The 2,743-nt window shown below is 55.2% G+C and overlaps 1 protein-coding gene across 1 annotated transcript; it reads right to left on the reverse strand.

Moving 5' to 3' along the window:
- Positions 1,010-2,035, reverse strand: LOC106510158 (late cornified envelope protein 3D-like). The gene is made up of 2 exons (XM_013997119.2): positions 1,904-2,035; positions 1,010-1,370 (listed from the first exon to the last, which is right to left on the reverse strand). Exon 2 carries the CDS (start codon positions 1,347-1,349, stop codon positions 1,059-1,061), a length of 291 nt encoding a protein of 96 aa, XP_013852573.1. The 5' UTR covers positions 1,350-1,370; positions 1,904-2,035; the 3' UTR covers positions 1,010-1,058.

Raw genomic sequence — 2,743 nt, forward strand, 5'->3', positions numbered from 1 at the left:
TCTGGGAGAAGCCAGGTGCCACGTAAGGAGTCTCAGGACCACCCGGAGACCAGCAGGCTAGAGAGGCCAGGTATAGAGCATCCAGCTGACAGCCAGCCTCAACGGCCAGCCATCTGAGTGAACAGCACTGTAACAGGGCCATGTCTCATTCTCGTTGCTGAATAGGAAAGGTAGCATTCAACAGCCAACAAATAACGAAAACAACTTCCAGTCTATCTCAAATCTCTTGAAAGAGATGTACAAGGAGCCCACCTGTAACCCTCTGAGACATTTCTCTTGTCCTCTTTTTTCCTCCCTCTTCTCAAAACCCAGAGCCTCTCATGTGCTGAACGGCCCCTGCACTCTTTCGGAGAGAGCCCTCAGTCCCAGGTTCTCTGGCATTCCCTGACTTTCCAGTTCACCTCTCCCTATAAAGTCCATCATTTTCCGATTGACTTGCTCTTCCTCCACCAGATCTTTCGTTCTGCCTCCAAGCCCTCCGACCTCTTTGGTCACGTTCTCCTCAATTTCTCATCCTCTACACCAGCCTCAACAGAGCTGGGGGTTCCGATGACAGATGGCCCCTCCCCTCCATGTCACACACGTGGCCTTTTGCGGAGAGCATTCTCAGCAGCCACTCTCGACACCTCCCCTTCTCCCGCCCCCAAAGCTCCCACAACCTCCCACCCTGATTAAAATTGGACTGCTTAATGTGCCAACCCCACACCGGGATGACTCTGTGCTGCCAGCCTGATGGAGGAGCCCACGGGGCAGGCTTGAGTGGAGCAGTCAGTGGACGAGTGACAGGCAGGTGGTATGAGAAGAGGCTTTATTTCTCTATAGGGTCAGACACAGGTGATAACACAGGGAGGCACAGAGGAGGGGAGCCCATGGGCTCCTGGGAAATACAGAGACTTCCAGGGAGAGTTCACCCCTCTCCTGAGAACATTTCAGCTTCTCAGCCTGGAGAGGAAGGTTAGGGTATCCAAGGAAGGATGCATCAAACTGAGATCTTTTTCCTTAGCCCCTTGGGTTCTTGTTTCCTCTGAAATCACTTGTCTCAGGATCAGGAGCCCAGGTCAGCAGCAGCCCCCAGAGCCTTGGCCACAGCCAGAGCCCCCGGACTGCAGGCCACTGCCTCCGTCACAGGAGTCGGAGCTCAGGAGCCGGCATCGGTGGGACCGGCGGCGCCTGTGGGGGCTCAGGCAGCAGCCGCCCTCAGAGCTGGGGCCCCCGCAGCCCCCAGAGATGGGAGCACAGCCTGAGGAGGAGGCTGGAGGCCGACAGTGTGCCGGGCTCTTTGGGGGGCACTTGGGCGAGGGGCACTTGGGAGGGGGCTGGCACTGCTGCTGGTTCTGCTGGCAGGACATCGGGGCAGGAGGTCAGGGAGCCTGGAAGGATTAAAGGAAAAGGTCAGTGCAGAAGCTCCAGCCCAGTGTCTCCCCCGCTCTCAACAGTTTGACCAGGGCCTCGGCTCCCCAAACCTGCTGCTGCCCGAGCTGTGAGGTTCCAGAGGAAAATGGAAGTGGATCTAAGTTCAGCTGACCTGGCAAGACAGTTCCCTCACTTCACCCTCCTTCCCAAACAACGCTGGCATCTTCTAACTGGGCCCCAAGTCTGTCTGCATAGAGACCTGGAAGCAGATACGCCGCGCTGGGTAATGTCTCCCAGAGAAGGTCTCTGGGCGTGTGTGTTTCAGGATGAAGAGTGGAGGGGATGCTGAGAGGCAGGGCTCCGGTGTGCCACAGACCCAGGGCACCCTGCACGGGTTCCTTGCTTCCTGTCCCCTGGCCTGTCCCCAGCTGCTCCCCAGGGGCCTCTTCTTGCTGCCTCCACAGACACCTCCGCTTCCATCTTCCCCACTACCTCTGAGCTTGTCTCCCCGATACTCCCGCTGAGGCTCTGTCCCCTTCCAGACACTCACCGAGGCAGAGGAGGCAAGAGGAGGCTGTTCCTGAGGAGGCTATGGATGAGGCTCCCGGGGCAGGAGCCCTTTTATCCTGTGCTGGTTTGTGATGCATGGCCCGAGCATGCTGCTGCTTTCACAATGAGAGGTGACAATGCCACACACTCCCTAGTTACCTGCCTCCAGTGTCTTCCCAGGCTTGAGCTTAAAATTCTAGTAAGATGGAACCAGGGTGTCGCTGGGACTGCTGAATTACCTCCTACTCAGACCTGCTCAGGACCTGCTGCCCCGCCTTTAGTCGTTCATTCACTTCCATTCCTTTCACACAAGTTCTGTCTGTTTTACTTCATTCAACAAGACTCACATGGAGAGATGTAAGACACGTTTCCCCCTAATTACCTCACAGGCTAAATGAACCATCACTTAGACCAGTAAACATGTGGCTCTGATGAGATAAGTGCTTGTACAGAAGTGTTTACAAAGACCTCAAACCTAAGAGTTTAGCTTCCGGAGGCCAGTCCCCCATTGCTCTGCAAGTCCTGAAGAGTAGCAGAGACTTTCATGTTCTCTGGGGTGATATCTACACAAGGTCATTGTCCTGAGGGAGTGTGATGTGTGAGGCAAGGGATGGAGGTTGGAGTCACTTCCTACGACAGAAAGATTCCTAAGAGGACCTCATTGTCCCATGTGGCAGCATGAGCAGCAGTAGAGGAGTCAGAGTGAGAAGGGACCTACAACCCTAGACGTGCCAAGATTCACCACTGATATTAAGAAGGGGCGGTGGGATCTGCCTGGCTGTGTTGATGGGAGGAAATGGCTCGTGTATTGGAAGAGTTAAGGGAAAATTGTATAAATGAT

This window comes from Sus scrofa, chromosome 4 (genome assembly GCF_000003025.6).
Source record: "Sus scrofa isolate TJ Tabasco breed Duroc chromosome 4, Sscrofa11.1, whole genome shotgun sequence".
In the NCBI taxonomy this organism is placed as follows: Eukaryota; Metazoa; Chordata; class Mammalia; order Artiodactyla; family Suidae; genus Sus; species Sus scrofa.

Coding starts and splice junctions, on each gene's coding strand:
- LOC106510158 (XM_013997119.2), bottom strand. CDS start 1,349: ATGTCCTGCCAGCAGAACCAGCAGCAGTGCCAGCCCCCTCCCAAGTGC.